This window comes from Parus major, chromosome 2 (genome assembly GCF_001522545.3).
Source record: "Parus major isolate Abel chromosome 2, Parus_major1.1, whole genome shotgun sequence".
Taxonomy (NCBI): Eukaryota; Metazoa; Chordata; class Aves; order Passeriformes; family Paridae; genus Parus; species Parus major.
This window is the reverse complement of record NC_031769.1, coordinates 97,435,980-97,456,706: the sequence shown is the minus strand read 5'-3', so window position 1 is coordinate 97,456,706 and position 20,727 is coordinate 97,435,980. Positions and strand designations below refer to the sequence as shown.

Below are 20,727 nucleotides of genomic sequence, written 5' to 3'. Positions count from 1 at the left end.
AAAAAAATGTCTTGGAGTCTCTCCTTCAACTCTCCGTTTCAAATGCAAATAGGCAGAGAGACTGGTTCCCGCCCCACCCCCTAGCCCGGCTCCTGATTTTTATCCAAAGGACTCCATCTGTATATCCTGTCAAGGAGGAGGAGGAGGAGGAGAAGAGGCGGGGGGTAGTGGGGCCGGGCAGGCTGCTTGCTCCCTGGATCCCGCTTCAATAGCCACCGCTGGGTCTTCGGGAGGTACAAAGAGTCCCTGTGCCGCCTCCGCGCGCCCTCGGACGGAGCTGGCAGCCGGCTCCAGCCACCGAGCCGTGATATCCCCTGCCCAGAGCAGCATCCCCACCTCCTCTGCCTTCTCCCTCCCTCTCCGCTCCTTCCCTCCCTCCTCTTCCTCCTCCTCCCGCAGCCACGATCCGCACCCAGTCGGAGCTGGGCTTGGCACCGGCACCCACTTCTCCCATCGTGTGCCCAGCGGCTGGCTGTGCAGTGCCGCGCCGTGCCGTGGAGGAGGAGGAGCGGAGCAGCGGCAGCGCTCCCATCTCCGCGGGTGCGGGCGAGAGCGCGGGCGGGCGCGCAGCCCCCATGCCCGGTGGGCGCCCCGCCGCCCGCAGCCCGCCCCCCCCGGCTTGGGAGCATCCCGCCGGCACTTCGCCGCGGAGGCACCGTCGGCCCTTGGGATTAAAATACTCACCGCGCTGGGCAGCCGAGGGAAAGGGGGAGCAGGTAAGTGCTGGCTGCACCTGTGTCTTTCCTTGCCTTCCTTCCCCTTCCCCTCTCATGTAGGCAGAGGGCGGTCGGAGCAGGTGCAGGGAAGGGCTGCGTGCCGTTCCCCCGCATCCGCTCGCCTCGGAGCGGCTCCTGCCCGGAGCGGGGCCGCGGCTCTGCGGAGCCGCCGGGGGCGGCACGGCCGCGGCCGTAAGTTTCGCTTTCCCCGGGCTGGGGGCGGCACGGGCAGCCCGGCTGGGACCGGCCGCGGGAGCACCCAACACCAGGTGTGGTGGAGAAACCGCAGAAAGTGAGAGCACTAGGACTATAGGCGCGTGTGCACCTTCTGAGAAATAAGAGGACAATAGCATCACTCTTGACTCTTTGGAGAAGTCTCACAGACAAGCGGGGAAGTGGGGTGGGGGAAGGGAGGACCACAGACTTCTGCAAAATATAGGCAGCTCAAACTCCTGACTGTCTCAGTCCTTTCTGCCAAACCCAAGCTGTTGTCTTGCTCGGGCTCGAACTCTGGCAGTGATGCTACAGTGCAAAAGATTGCAGAGAGAAGGAAATTTCCTGAGTTCTTTCCCAGAGCTTTCGTCCTTCTATGTCAAGGATGTTCTGGAGTTTGCAAATGTTGAAATTACCGGAGCTGTTTCTTTGATTAGTATTCAGCTGGTAAGGCTAGCTCTGCAGTGCTTGGCTGATGCTGACCCTTCCCCCTCCGCCCTGTCCCCCAATCCGTCCACATATCCACACACGGGCATGTCCTGCTTCCCTACAATAGGCTGTGTACACCAGTAGCAAGAGGTTTGTCATCTGGATCCTCAGACTTCTAGTTGCTAATGGAGGCAAAAAATAACCCATTTTGAGATATGGTATAGCCTTTATACTGCTTTCAAAAGGTGAAGTAGTTCAGGTGAGCCAAGATTCTACAAACGATGTCTTCCCTGGGATGTGGGAAAGGATGGGAGATGGATACTTGTGATGTGCTCTGATTCTGGGAACTGAAATGCTGATACTTTAATCTTTTCCCCTTGCAAGGATAAAATCTTATGTTCTGATAGATAACTTGCTCAAGCCAAAACAGAGACTTGAAAGGGCAGAATATACTTCATAGTCTCTCTAACAAGACATACTGACTTGCCATTTTTCAGCTGAAACATAGGTGATTGTGCAGCTTTGCAGAAAATAAATTGCTTTTCCAGGATAAAATTATAAAAACATAAAAGAGCCAAACTCTTGAGCATGCCAGTTTCTGAAACAGTCTCTCCTTGGCATTGATGCATGACTTTACTTTTCTATCTTTATTATATCTACTAATTGTTTCTCTGTTACATTATTTGAGTTTGCAGGGAATTTTTATTGGTGAAAGCTAGGTACTTTGTTTCTGAGAAAGGTGGGTCTACGTAATCTCAGGTGCAGAGCTGCTCAGATGAGCAGTAGCATGAAAGTTGCATAACTAAATGAAGTTTGCTTACCGCGTAGCTTCTGAAGGTACAACAGGTCAACAGATAAAGATCAGCCGTAAAGCGATGCTGATTTTCTCTGAGCAATAATGTAACAGTTTTAACGATGCAGAAGTGGAGTGAGAATATTTGGAAATGGTACGATTGTGCCTCATTAGAGCTAGTTCAGTGCAACGGGTGTGTTACCATCTTTGGAGGAAAAAAAAGAACACAAAACCCACTTAACAAACCCAAAAGAACTATCCAGGGACCAAATGTGCTATTCTTTTTAAGTCCTTGTACACAATTTTATAGCTTTGCACTCTGCAGCTACCAGGGGATCTAATCTAGACATCTAGACACACTTTTTTCAGGGTCATGAAGAAAGGCTAAGTAAGATTTAAAAAACAATTGCAATAAAATCCACAGTAGGGGAAGGCCTAGCTCTGGCAGCTTTTAATATTAAGTATGTGCAATATCTGGGGTTTGACTACTCCATAAAGATTTAAAACTACCAGGAATATTAGGAAAATATCAAAGATAATAATTTGAGCTACCACTGCATGTTAGAAATGCGTGTCAGGTAATGTGAGTGAAAATACAAACATCAGTAATATAGCCTATTTTCTTGCAAAAAGCCATTAAAGATTGCAGTTTTAATCAAGGAACATTTCACCCTTATAATGGGAGAATTTACTGTAATTAAAGGCTGATGTAGGTCATTAGAATTGTGTTAAAAGTCAGATGACAGCCTCACAACTCTCCTAAGTCTACTTGCATTGATTTAATAGCAAGGCACCATTGATTATTTGCTATTGATTTAATGGCAAAGTATTCTTATTTTTTCATGTAGAAAGGTAATTGTAAAGCATTTGTACAGCTGCAGATTAACTGTGAATTTTTTGATGAGAAGAATGGGTACAATATCCACATATATTTTCGCCTATCCTTTTCACATATGACTGCATGTCCGTACACATTGTACCCACATTTTTCTGTTTCTTCAGGCTTGACTGAAGAAAATCATTACTAATGCAAGACCTTATATTGTTCTACTCTAACTTAAATTCCTACTTTGCTATAAACCTGGCTAAGCCTTTTCTCAAAGGGATTCAACTCACAAATTGACTCTGATGTGTGATGAAGATAGAAAATATTTAAAATTTCAAGTGGTTTACAGATGAATATACTGCTTGGGAGTCAGTCCTAGTGATGTCTAGTAAGTTTATGTGTGTTTTCAATCTATTGACTTCAGTATCTGATGTGTTCAGTGGATCTTCAATGAGGGCCTTTCTTGAGCCATTCCTTTTCCTTTAGTTTATCACACACATTTCTTTTCATGTACGCCTTTCATGCTACTACTGGGCATTGTTTTCTTGTGGCAATAAAAATCATTAAATTCTATCTGAGGAAGGGTGCATAAACTAGATGGTTACTTCAGTTTTTCCTGTCAAACCAGGCTTAACTCTAAGCAGTAATGCAGGAGTGCCTCCTCTGGGAATTCAGCAGTTCTGCAAGAAAGTCATCCCTAGGCATTATGTGACGTTCTTCAGCTGAAATGAGGCTGCAGAAATTGAGCTTGTGGAAATTTAAATATTTGCCTTGATTGGTCCCAGATCCACAAATACTGCTGGCGTTTCTTTTCAATAACTGATCAAATCAGCATAAGCCTTCCCAGCAACTTAGATCTTTCAAGTGTACCATGGCAAGGTGAAAATCCAGCAAAACTCTTTCACATGGAGAAAATGATATTAGGAAGAAATAATAAAATCTTTCTTTAGTTAATTTTGCTTGGGGAACAAAACAAACTTACCAACAACCCAAACAATTCAGCACTCTTGACACGTGCAATCTTATGATCAACTGCAGAGCAGTATAAAAGACCAAAAGCTGTTACCTGGTTTTCTTTATGCGTTTTTTTTAAAGCCATGTAATTTATTGCAGTGTTCCTAGTGTTTTTCTGTCGTCTCATCAGGTCCTTTCACCTGAGTCAGAGGGTATTGGAGCCAGTTTAGTGTAACAGTGCCATATGTTTGGAGCAGTGATAGTTTTTTGCTTGATAACCAGATGCAGACTGCAGGATGTGCACTACATTTACAGATCTCCCATGTGAATATTTAGGCCAGTTAGCGGCAGGAGGTTGTGGTCTGTAGTTGTAATGTCATCTGGCACAGGGAGTTAATAGGTTTCATCGTACTGCCTTGACTTGAAGAGCTTCATTTCATCACAGGGTCCCCACCTCACTTGCTCTAAGGCACCCTCCTTTTCTTTTTCTCTTTCCCTGAAAAAAGTGATAACCAGACACTGCAATTGACACTGTAATTAGACATGTTATCTTCTCAAAACCTTTTTGTCTCAAGGATCACATTCCTGTTCATATGACTGTGAAGGAGTCTCCTGTAATATTTAGGATGTGTGATGTGGAGGAGCTGCAGGCTTGTAACAAAGGGGAATTTTCTCTGCCACTAAATGTAACACCCTGTCCAATGGGCATTGTAAAATTGAATGTCAAAGCATAAATATTTCAGTGAGGGCAGTCCAGCTGTCAAGGGGCTCACCTCCTGGTTCTACTTTGTTTAAGGGATCATGTTTCAAGTTCCAGTGGCAACAGTCACCCTTGGAATTATTTCAACACCCTGGGTCTGATTTACTGAATGACTAAAGTAGAGAAAAAACAAAAAAAAAAAACCCAAGCCCATGGAATAATTGTGTATTGTTGACCAAGCTAAAGCCAGATTTAGTAGCAGGAAGTGGCTGCTCAGTCAGTGAGGTCCATATTTGCGCAGTAAATTTTGCAATGGTATCAAAAAATTGAAAAAATTTGATGAGAGGAGAATAATGGGGCAGGGGGGAAGATGAGGGAAGAGAAGGCAATAAAATAGGAGTGGTAAACTCTTCAGTTATAACTTCAGTGAGGGGCTGACAGTGAGATTTCAAACTAGAGTAATGCAATCCAGACTGGTGGAGTTTAGTAATGGAAAAGGGCTTGGATTTCTGCTGCTTCCTGAAGCATTTTACACATTAGAAACACTTTAGGGCAAAATATGCTGAAGGACAAAATTCTCTGTTGGGTTGAAGAGGTTGACAGGAAAATGATATGGTTCATAGATTAAGCTGGCACTGTGACACTGGTAGCAATGTGTGAGCAGAAGTCTGCAGGAATTTGCATTTTGGCTGCGAAGGTTAGGTGGTAAAAAATTATCTCAAGAGCCTTCAGTAAACTGCCCTAAGGGGCTGGGGAAATCTCAGACGTGCGGAAGGAGGGCTTCCAAGACGATATCTCTGAGACTTGTCCTTATCTACTGATGCTCATTGTGACATACAAACAATGAATGCTAGACTTGATGAGTTGTTTTAGAAATTATGGAGTGAAGCAAAATATTCAGAGAGATTTTCAGTGGGTGTAAATTACCCTTAATTGCTTGCAGTGAGGGAGACTATTCCTTTAAGTTGAGGATCTTATTCATGATCTGAATGTTTTCAACAAATCAAGATTGCCCCTTAGAGAGAGCCCATAATAGTGTCTTTTTGACACTAGCAGATTGTTTTGGCAAAGTAGAGTAGTAACATTTTTCAGATTAGCAGTGTGCACCAGAACGCTGTGGCTTAAATATAGTTTAATTTTTGTACAGCAGATGGGGGAAAATGTAAGGTTTATGATGTATATTGAATGAAGGGGCTATTATTTTTTTCAAATGTGTATTCTTCAGTCTGAGGTTTTATATATCAGCCAACTATTTAAGAACATAAACATGAGAGTTTGGATATCTTGTGAATATCTTTTATGCTTAGTTATTTTGGGTTTTGTGGAGTTTTTTTATTCTTACAGCCATTCACCTGGACAGGGTGTTACTGTTCTGTTAAGACAAGCTACCTGCACTGCCCAGATCACATAACATACTCTCCAAATTACACACCAGTTCTTTTACTTTGTATTTTTCATATTTGTGATGGCCAGGACAACATGTAAAGCAAATAAGGAAAACAAGCTTAGATGTGAAAGCTATGGCTTAATGCTTTAAATACACTAACAGTGTTATTGCAATTTTATTTTTTAAGGCCTAAGTTACTTTTCAGGTTGGCAAAGTGTAAATGAGGAGATATGATTTGGTTTACCCCTATTTGGGGAGGGTAGTAGCATTTGGAATATCAGAAACAAGATGTAAAAGTACACTTTTCTTCTAGTGAAGTTAATGATATCAATTAAAAGTGTAAATATTTCTTGGTTTTATGTACTCTGAATCTTAGTTTTGCAGAAAGAGACAGAGTTTCATAAAAGAGCATCTTTAAACAAAAAATTACAGAGTGGTTGCAGGTCAGTTTTGCCATTACACTCAAGTCAGTAAACACAGATGACAGTGAAGACACTGGAATCAGAGCACTGAATACCCTCTGTTGCTGTCAGTGTTAATTTTATCCACTGCTGCAAGTGCAGCCCTGAACACTCAAGCTACACCTTAATGAGGAAAAAAAGCCCTACACTACCTCTTAGTTTTCAGTTTTGTGAATGATGTGACATTGCTTATGTAGTCTTATGGACTTGATACTTAAGGACATTATAGAACAGGTGATGTTGAAGTGCTAGTTATGCTTGGACAATATTGATTAAAAAAATCTGTATAAAATGTGTGTCTATGTATCTATGTTTCTATGTATCTATCTACCTATGCATACATCTATCTATCTATCTATCTATCTATCTATCTATCTATCTATCTATCTTAGTAAGAAAGGTAATGTAATGCAATTTAATAAAGAACTATTCCCAAAACAGAAATGATTTTTAAATACAAGAGACTTCTGCTTTTGGAGGCATCACATATAAAAGACAGGGTGCTGGAAGAACTATAAATAAAACCCCCCAAAAAAAGGGCTCTAAGAGGAATAGGAAGACTTATCCTGAAGAAAAGAAAAAAGGGAAGGAAGAGTGTTTCAGAGCAGAAAGTGCTGCCACACAGCTGAATAAAAATAATTGGAATTTTGGAGTCTGTGTGGTGAAAGTATTTGAGAATGAGTAAACCACAACAATGTTTTCTTTCCAGGAGGTGTGAGTATTCTGCTTTTCATCAGATTGTGCTGTCTAGCATATGGACTGTTTTTCAGTTGGTATTTTGGGTGCGTTTTTCAGTTCTGTGCTGTGGCGTGTGGCTGGGGACCATGGCACTCCATATGGTGGCTTTCATACTTTCCTGCAGGTGTAAAATAAAGGATATAAGAGAACACTGTTCGAGATAAAGGTTAGAGCAATTCTAGGTTTGAAATGTCTGTTCAGAGCAAGAACAAGACATTTCAAACTGCTTAGTGAAAAGACTCTAACATATTGTAAATGTTTTACTGACATTTCTTAAGAAAATCCATTTTGTATTTTTATCTCTGTTAAATAACAATCTGCTGCCTCTTTGAAATAAACTGACAGTTTATCAATATCAGATGTCTTTAACATGATGTAACTCAGACACAGAGAGGGGAAATCAAGGATGCATAAACAGCCTCTACTACAAACAACACTTACCGTAGTTGAACAGAGTAAACATATCACAGGGAAAGCACAGCTACTTCCTTAACACTCATTGGCAGCCCTCTCAGTAATTACTGTCATATGGTCATGATTTACCCAAAGGGCCAGATCAAAACTGAGCTATGAGTAGTTGGGATTAATCATTTCAAACTAGGCTCTTCTAACGAGGATGACACCTGCTTGTTAATCCTGCTGTGAGAAGAATTTTGGTCCATGTTGGAATGATGTCTTTTATAAATGTAGCATCATGTTTTCAAAATTAGGGTCTTTAGGTAAGGCTTGCTTATTCTCTTCATTTTGCCTGGATTTTCCTACATGGAAGCTCTCAAATTGCTGCTGCTTAGCAAACATGCTCAGTGGGTTTGTGGTTTATCCCACCAGCCTCTAAGCAAAGCCTTTCTGGTGCAGGGCAGTACCACAGAAGGGATTACTATAAAAAGGCTTTAAATACAGTCTGTAATCAGAAGAGCTTTTTATTTGTTTCATGTTTCTGCCCTCTAGGTACCTTTGGCAGCATGATGCATAGGCGTTCTGCAGCTGAAAGAGCCTGACATACTGAAAACAGATAGTGGATATCGCATTTCACTCAGTTTTAGTAGTAATGGGTAGGACTATGATAATCACTCCAGAGTGTTTAATGTGTATGTGATTTAATGTCTAACCTTTTTAGTTTAATTAAAAGTATAAAGGATGAAATCTTCTTTCTTCTGTGGCTTCCTAAGTAGCAGCAGTTCACTCCAAATTAATGCCGTTATCTATTTTAATTTCACCCTTATTTCCACTTCATGTTTGGCACCTCATAAATGCTTCTTGTCTCCCTTATTGCTCACTTGGACAAAGAAAATGTCTGTTTAAGAGACAGCTTTGCTTACCTGGTGATTGTACCAAAAGGCAAAGCTACGTTTGGTTCTGACTGACAGAATTTATACTTTTAAAAACGTTATACTAGGTATACATTTTCACATGAGCAGAAAAGTCTCACAGTCATAAAAGGCAGAAAAATGTCTTGTTTAAGTATTGAAGTTTGTGTTTCTAAAAAAAAATATTTATTTTTTTATTAGTAAGTCCTATGAGTTATTAAATAATTAAATTTTTAAATAAAAACCAATTTACATGTGTTAGTCCTGAAAAATCATTTGTTATTAAATCAAGGTTTCATTGAAAATACAAAATGACATTATCTTCTGATCTTTCTGGGCATATTTCTGTATAAATATATAAAGTAGTCTAACATGTTTGTTACTGTGCCTGACATTTGCTTTAGGAATGTAGTGAAATTGAGTGGGGAGACTCAGGGCTTTTTACCAGGTCAGGTTCAGATCAGAACAAATCATAGCATCTGGTGTACTGTGACTAAGAATCAAATTGTTCTGATTCATATTATGCTTGTTCATTTTACTTTTGAATTGTATGGGAGAGAGTTAAACTAGGATATGTCCCTGCCATTAATATAACTCACTGCCTGTAGCTGGTTTGTAATTATATCATAGGAATGGCAAGTAAAGCAGACCATAGCAGACAGAAGAGAAAATATCAAACCAAATGACTGCTAATAACCACACTTACTCTGATTATTTTAAAAAGAATCAATTTTAGCATTTATACTGGAAAAAAAAAGGTGTATTAAGAGAACATTTAGGAGAAAACTTTATGGCTATAAATACAGTTGTATTAGCAGTAGTAATGTCATCCAAGAAGTTTGCTATAAACTTTGAGAGATTTATGTAAACTCATTGGTGTTGATGAGAAGAAAAGTAATAAATGAACAGTTTTGATGCATGATGCATGCAAAGAATTTGCATTCTCTAAAAACAATTATAATTCTGACAACATTTCTTGTCTTTTTCCCGGATAGGTACCCATTATACCATTTCTTTGGTGAAGGCTATTCAGCAGTGGTGACACCTTCCAATCGACCACTCTGCAAATTATTATCTCTGGACTCCCAGCTGACACCCTGCCAGAGGCTAGAGCTACTGAGACAACTGGAATTGTGCCTGCTTTGGTCAAGGTTTTTTCTTTCACCGAGGAAAAAAAAAAAAAAAAGAAAAAAAAAAGATGAAGTTGGGCAAAGTGGAGTTTTGCCATTTTCTTCAGATACTAGCTCTTTTCCTGTGTCTTTCTGGGATGAATCAAGCAGAGCTCACAAGGTCCAGGTCAAAGCCCTATTTTCAATCAGGGAGGACGAGAACCAAACGCAGTTGGGTGTGGAATCAATTCTTTGTGCTGGAAGAATACATGGGTACAGACCCACTCTATGTAGGAAAGGTAGGGGATTTAAATAAACTTTGGAGGGTGCAGATGCTTGCTTTTTGATGTGTTTATATGATGCAACCTAAAAATTGTAGTTCTGTTAGCCCCAAACAGCAACACATTGCATTCTTGTAAGAATGCAAAGTTCCTGTTGCAATTTTCTTTAAGAGCTCTACATATTAACACTGTTGGTTTAACAGAGAAATGAAAGTGTTTTGCCACCACTGATAGAAAGAAAATGTTTATTACTCATACTAGATTTTAAAACAGATTGACATAATGATGAGTATTCTTTTTTGAACATAATGATGAGTATTCTTCTTTAAGCATTAGCAGTTAGTCCCAGCAAAAAAAGAAGTTCTGTATTATGTTGTTTGCTCCCTAAAACTCAGCACTACTGAAAGCAAGGGAGAAAGAATCTGGCGTCTGTGGGTGTGATGAGTGAGAAGGAGGGCATGCCTGCCTTACTGCTTTTCTTTGACATTGCCTGGCTGGCAGATTGGCACCTTGGGGGCCTTGCTGTCCTCTGTGCACAGCACAGCCTTGTGGCTTTACCTCGCCTGCGATGGGCACGGGTCCAGCACAGAGCCAGTCCTTTTACATCAGGGCATCCCAAATGGTTCCTTCTGAGCGCCCGTCGCTGCACATGGAGCACACTGAGCACAGCTGTGAATCCGGGACTTAGCTCATTTACTGCCTTGTGCTAGTGGGTAGTATGCTGCCTTCAGCAATTATGCAGGGGAAAAAAAAGCCCACAAAACAAAACCCCCTCTTGTGTTTCTCTGTAACATTTATGTGTAATCATCTTACTGAAAGGAAAACCCATTTTCTCCGTAATATCAGAATCAATAAATAGAGTTTCTCATTAAAATACAGCAAATGCATAGAAAACAGGGGAGTGACAGCTTTTGGCACAACAGCATGCTTACAGAAAAAGAGATGAAGTAATCTGAAATCCACTGCTTCAAATATACCAGTGCAATGAATTTCAGTTTACCTAATTCACCCTACTGAGACAAAACCTTGATGTTTGTGTTAATACAGTTAAGCACTTAGAATTTAATCATGCCAACTGAATAATCAAGTTAAATAGGGAACTGCTTTCATGATTGCAGCTATGGTTGTGCTTAGGTGCTTTTCTGAATTGGGACTGGTACTTTGCATAATTGGACTCTTAAGAAAGGTGTGCTAGAATCAGAAATGTCATCTTGTGTTACATTGGTCTTGAAAGTTTTGGTAAAGTTTTACATTATGTAGCAGTATCCATTTTGATGCCACACAGCTGCTGGTTGTCTCTGCAGGTTTGTCTTTCAGGCAAATTTGTCCCCGGGTTGGAGTTTCTCTTGTGGCTCAGGAAATGGCCTATTTGGCATTCTTTTCCACTGATAAAGAAAGAAGTGTGGCTTGCAAATTTGAATTTCTCTCCTGGAAAAGAAGCATCTTGAAATACTCAAGTGAAGACTAGTTTTGATCTGTAGTAATTCTCATATTCAGTCGATTGCTATATCATGGCCAAAAATGCTGTGGTAGTGCTATAGTACATGATATTTGCATGCTCGTGGTTATTTTTAGCTTCACAGTCTGCTCTTTCCCGTCCTTTGCAAGAGTCCTAGCATTCACAAGCAGATATCTTCCAAAACGCAACCTTTTTTTTTTTTTTTGGAAACATTCTGTGCCCAGCCTGCGTTTGTATCATCAGTATGAATTGTTGGCTCAGGAATTTGTACCAGCAATCCATTTTGTAGGAAAAGCAGATAAAAATTTTCACTTACATAAGGAAGCCCATCTTCCTAGAAACGCAGTCCTTGCTGAGCATCTTGTAAGATAAGATGTGCCCAGTTCCTAACCTTCTCACTGTAGAGGCTTTTGACTGTGTGGTTGCTGAGGTGCAATCATGACCGAAGCTGCATTCCCACGCAGGGGAGCAAAAAGGTGAAGAAGTGAATTTCTTTCTCTGTCTTAACATATTATGTGTAGCACCACTCTGAAGTGAGCAGCAATCACCTTCCTACCCCTCTTCTCCTCTTGAAAACATGGTTGCTCTTGTTTCAAATCCTTTGCAGGCAGGTAAGGACAGGGAAGACTGAGATTTGGATATGAAGGATAAAGTTTTTTTCCTTTTTTTTTTTTTCCCACTTCTTGGTGAGGAAGCTGCAGCAAGCAAAAATCTGGCATAACACACTTTTCTCATCAAATGAAGTGGAAGCAGAAACCAGACTCTGCAGAGTGCTCTGCTTCTGGGGAGGCCAGTCCTGCACTGTCTTACGTTCAGGAGGCTTTGCAGGGTGCCAATCTAACTGCATATCCAAGAAGGAGGGACCTTCTTCCAGCTTTTAACGGCTGTGAGATAAAAAGGCTTCAGAAACACTCAAGGAAATGGATCTGTAATAGGGGAATACTGTCTCCCTTCCACTATTCAATTCTACAAAGCCCTAGGCAGTTCTAGTTGGAAGGCAGCATTTGGGGGACGCTAGGGTTACATGGCAAATCATTCAAGAGTTGTGAAATACCAATGTTAATTCCATGTTCAGCACTAGCTCTGTCCTCCTGGGTGTCTGCATGCTGACACTTTAATTACGTGGTCATGCAGAGTAAAACACTATTCATCGTAAATAATGTAGTAAGATTCCTATCCACCTCAGTAAAACAAGTCCTTCCCTTAATTTTTCAGTGCTTTCGTATTTGTTTGACAAGGCTTCACATTTATACCAGAGGTGTGTATGTATATATATATATATACCTGCAGCCTTTCTGCTGGAGATCCTTTTTTGTTTTCCTAAATGCATATGTATTTTTTTTTATTAAGGCAGCAGGGTCTGTTTCTCATGTGACTCTGGAAGAAACCTCTGGAGGAGTTCCATTAATTTTACTCTAATAGGAGTCAGAGGTGACAGAATTTGGTGCCTTTTTTATTCTCTTCTTTTAAAATTTAGGTCTTTCCTCTCTATGATATGAATTTTAATCATCTTGGATGTAATTCTAAGCACCTCTTGGGAGGTGCTTAACATGTAATCAGATTGTGGACTGAACCATATACGAGTCTTTTTGGTCAGCACAGCATATGTTATGTTCACTTGAAGGGCTGAAGCATTTAACCATTTAACGCATTAAAATGTTTGGATAGGCGCTGTTCTCTTCCAGACATGCCATGTAGGAGGTGAGGCAGTTAACTGTAATGCTTATTGAGCTAGAAGCATAGCTGGCTTCTGTTTTCTGGAAAATGTTTACTATTGCTTGGTAATATGTTTCTGTGAAATGCCTTACTCCATATTTTCCTCATAAATGACGTTAATGGAATCTATTTGGGCCAAAAGAAAAAAAAATAATATAGAGCAGTTTTAAATTATTTGAAACATAAACACCTAAAATTAGGAAAAAAGTGTATGCTATTATGTTGAATACTTGAAAAGCTGTATACAATCTTGTAATTGAAGTTTCCATGGGTACACACAGTGGCAAAAGGGGGTGCAGTTAAAGTGGAACTTGAACATTTTGTTGATACTTTTTTGGTTTTGTTACATAACTATCAGGCATTCAGGGTTTGGGTGTTTTTTGGTGTGGTGGGCTGGGGTTTTTTAATTACTATTTCTTTTTCTTTTGCCGAAAGAGTGTCAGTCTCATGAAAGGGATTATAATGACACAAAATCTCTGCCAATAATAATTTCACTTTTATTATTAAAAAGCTAAAAAAAAAAAAAAAGACAAATAAACGAAGCCTCAAATAAACTTGAAGAAGTGAAAGAAGTCTTTGAACTCCATATGAGATGCTGATTGATAGATGGCTTCACTGTTTTCTTTTGGATCCAAACCAGCTCTCCTTTTCCAATGGCTCTAAATTTAGGTATAGTTACAGGCCAGTTTCAAGCTTTTTGCTGAGTTGAACTCTTCTTTTCCCTTGAGATTTCTCTAACATATGAAGGACTGAAAATAAAAGACAGAGACTTTTAACTGAGCACAAACCCAAGAAATTAGTATGTAACTTTGAGAGGCTCACTGGTAATTCTCAAAAATAACACATTGAACTAGTAAGATGCCCTGAGTGTTGGTTTTTATTTATACTGTAGAAGAAAGTAAAACTTAAGTCCTAACTTGCATTTTCTAGACTGTAAAATAAAGAAAAAAAGGTTAAATGAGTGAGCTAAGAGCATGGAGTTTCCTAGATCTCACAGTCATTGCCTTCCAACACAATTTTACCTGCCTCTTCTGACTGTTGTAAGGTCAATAAACCTGTTGGATTCAATTTTCAAACATGGAAAAAAGTGCATAAAACCTAATATTTGCATTATTATTTCCTGGAGTAGAACAGAAGGAGGGACCATACGAAAAAAAAATGAATTGAACTTAAGCTTTTCCTATAAAATTAGGTCATTTAAGAGAATTTTCAGATTTTGCAAGTTTTAAGAGAACTAACAGGCAGGGTGGTGAAAGGGTTTTTAAAGCAGCCATATAACAAGTTTATGTTATTATTAGCATTGAGAGTGGGTAGTTTTTTTCCAGTCTCCTCATTTTTGAGGGAAGGAGGTTGGATAGGGGAGGATACTGGGGTTTTGGGTTAATGTTTTGTGTTTTCAATGGTGTTGGTGAATATATCAATAAGGTGACAGAATTACTCACATACTATATTTATCTGTGGTGTGACCTTGTCTCAGGCCATACCGATGCAGTCAGCAGCACCGCTCTTTTCACAGAATCATAGCCTGACAATTTCAGCTGTGGCTGATGAATTTTGACTGAGTTGGATAATAAGTGTCTTTTCTAAAATACTTTTAAGGCAGTGAGTACTGTGGAAGTGCTGGACACTCAGTCAAATTGAGACTGAACTGGCATTTTGGGAACTGTAGAGGACATAGGGTGATATTACAAAGGCTAAATAAAAAAAAGGACTGGGCTGCCTCACTTGCACATAGTGAAGAAGGAGGTTAGTCAGGCACAATTCCCTGGAGGGATTTGACCCTCCTGCTTCTTCCAGAGGCACCCACAGGGACTAGGACTCTCTGCTCAGCTTCAGCCTGTGGTTTTTTTCCCCTCCAAGCATCCTGTGCAAGGTAAATATTCATGTCTGCTCTGCAAGTAAGCTTTTGGCTGAGAGTACCCACAGCTCTGCAGATTTTTGCTCATTTTCAACCTCATGTAGTTTTGGGAAAAAAAACATTCAAACAAACCAAATTCAGACCAACTTTTTCATCTGTCTTTGTGGCCTCTGTGTGGAAAACACACAGCATAACTCAGAAAGAAACTTCCCCTTTGTTATATTTTTTCCTCCCTTTCTATTTGTGTTATCTTTACTTTTATCATAATCTTTGAAGCCCTGTTGTTTTATATACTCCCAGAAGGCCATTTATGAAAGGGGAAAAAAATCTGCTGTATTTCTGATATTTATCCATCTCAGGAACTCTTTGTTTTTCTGTGCTATAAAAATTGATAAGAGTTGACCTTTTAAGTAAAATGGGACATGCCATTCCTGTCAAGTATTTCCCTACCACAAGTGCTGCAAATGGAATGAATGAATAGACAAAACAGTTAAGTCCTGCTTACTTGCTTTATGTATTGAATAGGTCTTGGGGAAGTGATGCTTCAGTTGTACTGCACAGGTATGACTTTACCGTTTCAATTTGTTCTGTCCATTCCCAGTATCACACACTTTTCTTCACTGGATAGTCACTTGGGCTTTGTGTTATTCCATGCTATAATTTATGTGGATTAGCCTGAGCTGACTGACAACCCAAATGTTCCCTCCTTAGCAGGAAGGGCTAAAGTGTCTCTGGGGAGAATGGTGAGATTAAGGCACACAGGAAGAATTAGCCAAAAGGATAACCTAAAATCTCTTGCCTTTTCCTGGTCCATTTCATCAGCCTGCACAGCAACAATGTAATTTCCTCTTTCCCTCTTTACCAGAAGTCCTTTTCTCTCATAGCTGAATGGATACTGTAGAAGGTTTTATGCCAGGGACTTAAAATGATGACAATTTCACAAGCCCAAGCACTAAAAGACAATTTGTATGTAATTTCATTATTAGAAGTGATAATAGAGTTGAGAGACTTATGGTTGGATACTGAACCAGGACATGTAGCTTTTTGATCTCTTTCTATAATATAGAACATTGATCCTTAACATGTGCCGTTACAGAAGAGGAAGGTTAGTGAAGGTGATGACAACATCAGTAAATTAGGCAGCCCTCATGGCAATCTTTCGTTCAATGGCACAGCCATGCTATTTATGTAATCCTGTAATACCAGTTCTGTATTTCAGCAGACTGAGAGGCTCTACCTGCAGCCCTCTGTAGCAAAAATGTCTTTTGGGCATTATTCAAAACTAAATTTTATGAGTCTCTGACAAAATAGAAAAGCAAGAGTAAAAGCTAATTTTGCAATTATGTGTAGATGAGAGACTCCTGTATGCTTGGCTGGTTATCAGAAAATTCCTTATTTTCAGGACAGCATGAGATTTAAAGCTCTGATGTCAGTCAAGCTGATGCTGGTTCAGCTGACATTTTTAGTGATGTTCTGACATTCCTTCTTTTCATCTTCTGAGATTGTACTTGGTCTCTTAGTTCTCGTTATTGGCTGTCATCCAGCATCCAGTTTTATGTCCGTCCTCTTTTCTCACAGTTCTGTCTTAATGGCATTGGAAATACAGCACTGTAAAACTATGGCTGTCAGGAACTTTGAGAATTTGCATTGTTCTAAGACTAAGGAAGTCCATTTGTGAATTATTTTGCTAGCTAAAATGCAAACACAACCCCTGCTCTGAAGCAGGGTGTGGTCTTATAAGGCAAGAGCTAATAGCAGACGAAGAAACAAGGACAGAATTCAGAGAACTATAGCAGTAATCAACATCTGAAAATAGTTTGAGAATAGTGGGTCACTAGTGTTGTTTTCTATGAAGATAGAATATTTCTTTTTCTGAAAATGATATTCATACAACATTTTAAAACATTATGAACATATAATAGTTCTTTCCTGTCTTTACTTCCCAGTATTTATAGATGACAAGTAGACTGAAACTTCTAAGTGCTGACCTATTTAATATCCATGTTAGTACAAGGCTACATCTCCTTTCAGACCAGTAAAAGATAAGGGATGTTTTCCAATTGCTTTCAAAATATCAGAGTGCATATGCTTTATAGTTTTACATCTTGTAGCCTGCTGTCACACTACTTTTCTTATGCTGCAATTTTTTCCTTATACATCTTCTGTTAGCCATGAGTGTCTATCTGCAGACTCATTGGGCATTCATTTCATGTATTAAGTACTTTCCATGTGTCACCATCTAAAAGTGCTGCCAGGACTGTTGCTGCCTTGTCATAATTATACTGCTGAATTTCTTTGCTTCAGGTTTGTTTTTAAATATTATACTGCATTTCTTAATTTCCTTTACCCACATCCACATCCCCCCTCCTTTTTTTTTTTCAATAATCACTTAATAAAATAGCACCTGGGTACATATGTGAACGTTTCAGTTCTAACTTTAACTACTTAAAGGGAGGACCTAGGACAATGCTTCCTGAAAAAAATCGAGGAATAGTTCCTTTGCATGCAATAAGCTGGCTTTTACATAAATACTCTGGTGATAAGTACTGGAAAATCTCTTCAGTATAACCTTTTTCTCTCATCATTATGCATTTCCTTGGAAGAGTTAGCTGAGCAAAGTGCTAATGGTGGAACTGTTGAGAGAAGAAGGATATTAATACACTAGGTTGCTCAGTACTTTTAGAATAACTATTAGCTACCTTATGTTACCAGCATCTTCTCTGTCACTCTTGCACTGGAAGAGACTCTTACTGTCATGTAAATTATAGAGAAGTAGCTCTTGTAAAAGGCAGTGGAGTGTGTGCTCTAGAACTCTAATTCTGTTCAAATTGTCCAAACCATGGTCATGGTATGAGTACCAGCCTATACCAAGAGCAGAAGTTGGAGGATGTCATAATGCTTAATCTTTCATAACATTAAGGTTATAAAAAGGAGGATTAGCTGGTTAAAAATAGATAGGGGAGGGGGGGTGTTTATTTGATATAAATAAATGCTGTGAACACCTAATTACACATCACTTGAGCTCAATGTATAAATGGGAATCCCCTTAACCTTCTCAGGCAAGTGTCAATTTCACCAATGAAGAGGCTCATTGGCAACAGACACTGATCACCAAAATCAGTGAATAGGTTCATAACATTGAAGAATATATTTAAGATTATTTCTTGCATATGTCCTTGAAAAAAAAAATATGTTGCCATCAATAGTTCTGTCAATGTAAAAATGTTACAGCCCTGTGCTATTGTAAAAGTAATACTGTTATTTATGTAGGTTTAAGGCACATTGTGTGGTAGTAGCACACTACAAGTCAAAAACATAGCAAAGAATAAGCTTTATTTTTTCTTCCAGATAAATAGGAATACCAAGACAGATATAGCTCTTTTGCATATAGAAGTTCAGGTGCCACTATTTATGTACCAGAAAACACAAAATATGCCTTACTCACTTGGTCTCAAGCTGTCTTTTTCAGAGTTCTCCCCTGGGAGAAGAACATCATTCTTAACATTCAAGAAGAGTTTTTTAATATGTTTTGATTATTAAGTTATGCTGTTCATAGAGTAACAGAAGATTTAGTCCAGAATCTTCAGATCAGTTTTATTGACCCTAGGAGACCATTTGAGAATATTAATATTGCAATACAAATATCTAGTCATTTCAAAATTGAATTTTTAACTGACACTTTATTCTGTAGGTTAGTAAAAGAGGAATACTAAGGATTGATTTGCAACATATATGAACATATTCCATATTTTTACAGTGAAGAAATAGTGTCTTCCTTTCATATAGTACTCTAATATTCCTAAAGCACCAAAGGGATGCATTGTGGCATTTCATGTGGGTGAAAAGGTGCATGCTAAGAACAACTAAGGACAGCCTGACATAATATCCTACCTACATCATAGAAAATTCTTAGGCCCTCTCTGAGTAGAAAGAAAGAAATTTAATGCCATTTTCTAGGTGATATTAACAGATTTTGCTGCATGAATTCCGCAAGACAATGCCAGAATAATACTATTTCATTTAGTTTTCCTGTTTCTGTAAATCATGAGAAATTACCTTTAGGATTACTGAGACATAAAATTCTGTTGCTATGGAGTATGTGTAAGAAGAATTGAACCCAAAAAGTTATTTTTCCTTTGAAATGCTTCCAAAATATGGGAAATCTGGTAGTTGGATGGTACATGTGTAAGGACGATAAGCTGCTTAAACACTTCATACTGAGGTACCAAACTGTAACCCTGCTGACTAGGCAATCAGGCAATTCGTTTTCCTTAGAAGGTAGGCAGGTGCTGTATTAGGGGAAGTTTAGCTTGTTATCCTGTAACAATGAAAAGTTTTCAGACACAGCTGGGAAAAGCAGATGGTCATTTCTTAAGTTTCCATAATCATAGTATAAACGTAATGCCATAAATTAGCAAAATACTTAACTTGTCTTTCTTACACAATCTATACACATTATATGGGCAGAGCAGGCATTTGGAAAAGTGCTTGGCATATTTTTATTTTTTACCTGGCAGGGCTGTAATTTTACATAGTCTACATATTAAAAACTGTTTAAATAATTCCACTTGCTCCTAAATGTTCATAATTTTCATGCATATGTAGACTGTTATCCTTGCACCCATCTTTCACCCTTTACCACTTAGTTGTTGCTTAGCCAAGCAATACTTTTAAAAGGTTTTCCTTTTGAGTCAACACTATAGTCTTGTGTTCATCCACACTGCTCTTTTATTCATCCCCTCCTTTTTCTTAATATCTTCTTGACAGTGAAAAGCTGTGAACAAAAGCATGCTATTGTAGCTTCATCTAAACAGGAAATAAGCCAAGTGAAACTGTTACTTCCTTTCTCATTGTAAGATTCAAATTGCACTATTCATGTTTGTTTCTTTCTTTGCAAGTTCATGTCCACTACCATGCTGAGAATCTTAAAGCCTTATTGCTTTTCTGTTCTTTTTATCTTTATGCTGAATCAAGCATACTTCTGAGTGAGTATCAGTCCCAAAGCGAAGGAAATAATAGTTGAAACATTTCAATTTGTTTGACTGACAAACCAAGTGAAGCTATGTGAAACAAGGTTTTATGGAGCAAACATGCAGGAATTACAATGATAGCAGTGATGAAGCATATACACAAATGGGTATATATGTCTAGGAAACGATGGAGGGACCTCACATTGAGGAATAATTCCTGCTAGTACTGACACATTTATTTAATTCAGATTTATCTTAAGATTCAAAGAAAATGTAAAAAAAATCTAATCTATGTTGGTTTTATTTTGGGAAAATAGAGATGGAAAAAGTTAAAGAGAAGAAAAAGTATGCCAAAAGAGTAAGTGTGAAATGGGAAGGAAGATGATGAAGCATTTTGCTTTGTTGTTATCACTCTGGAGCCTGATGTAAAACTGAAGGCAACATACCAAAGCAGTCAATGAGAAAATAAATTTAGATTAAGGTATAACAATCTAATCACAGAATGGGTTAGGAGAGAAAACAGTTGGTTGTCTTGTCCAACCTCCCTGCTCAAACACGTTCATCCCAGAGCACATGGCATAGGATTGTGTCCAGATAGCTCTTGAATATTTTCATGGAGGGATATTCAAAACTTCTGTGGGTAGCCCATTCCAGTATGTGGTCACCTGCACAATAAAAGCATTCTTCCTTGTGTTCAGGTGGACCTTTCTGTGCATCGGTCTCTGCCTGTTGCCTCTTGTTCTATTGCTTGCTACTACTGTGAAGAGTCTGGCTCCACCTTCTTGATACGTCTCTTCAGAATCTTATAGA

At 39.1% G+C, this 20,727-nt stretch overlaps 1 protein-coding gene across 1 annotated transcript in view; it reads left to right on the top strand.

Moving 5' to 3' along the window:
* The first annotated feature begins 630 nt into the window (after positions 1–630).
* Positions 631–20,727, top strand: part of CDH7 (cadherin 7) — an 82,689-nt gene continuing 62,592 nt past the window's right edge. Inside the window, exons 1-2 of the mRNA XM_015620182.2 lie at positions 631–716; positions 9,520–9,932. Of these exons, the coding sequence (XP_015475668.1) occupies positions 9,723–9,932 (210 nt within the window). The 5' untranslated portion in view covers positions 631–716; positions 9,520–9,722. The remainder of the gene's footprint in view (positions 717–9,519; positions 9,933–20,727) is intronic.